We start from the raw sequence: 267 nt of genomic DNA on the forward strand, positions 1-267 counted from the left end.
AACCAGTATCCTCAACACAGCCTTAGAAGCTAGAATAAACCTTGTGTTATCTCACCTCCCATACCTTTTCTTGTTGCATCTGCTTCATCAACAAGGACCTCTTCTTGTCCTTGCACCGCTTGTTCTGGAACCAAACGCGGATCACTCTTGGCGAGAGGCCCGTCATCTCCACCAGCTGCTCCTTCATGAGGGCGTCCGGGCGGCAGTTGGCAGCGTAGCAGGTTCTGTTGGGGAGGACACAGAGGGAGAAGGTTCAGCTGGGGTTGC

At 53.6% G+C, this 267-nt stretch overlaps 1 protein-coding gene across 1 annotated transcript in view; it reads right to left on the minus strand.

The window, feature by feature from the left end:
- LOC119592512 (insulin gene enhancer protein ISL-1-like) overlaps positions 1-267 on the minus strand; it is a gene marked incomplete in the record, with an annotated part of 47762 nt that overhangs the window by 18712 nt on the left and 28783 nt on the right. The window contains 1 exon segment of the mRNA XM_037941362.1: positions 56-224. Within this exon segment, the coding sequence (XP_037797290.1) occupies positions 56-224 (169 nt within the window).

Source organism: Penaeus monodon, chromosome 30 (genome assembly GCF_015228065.2).
Source record: "Penaeus monodon isolate SGIC_2016 chromosome 30, NSTDA_Pmon_1, whole genome shotgun sequence".
NCBI classification, from domain to species: domain Eukaryota; kingdom Metazoa; phylum Arthropoda; class Malacostraca; order Decapoda; family Penaeidae; genus Penaeus; species Penaeus monodon.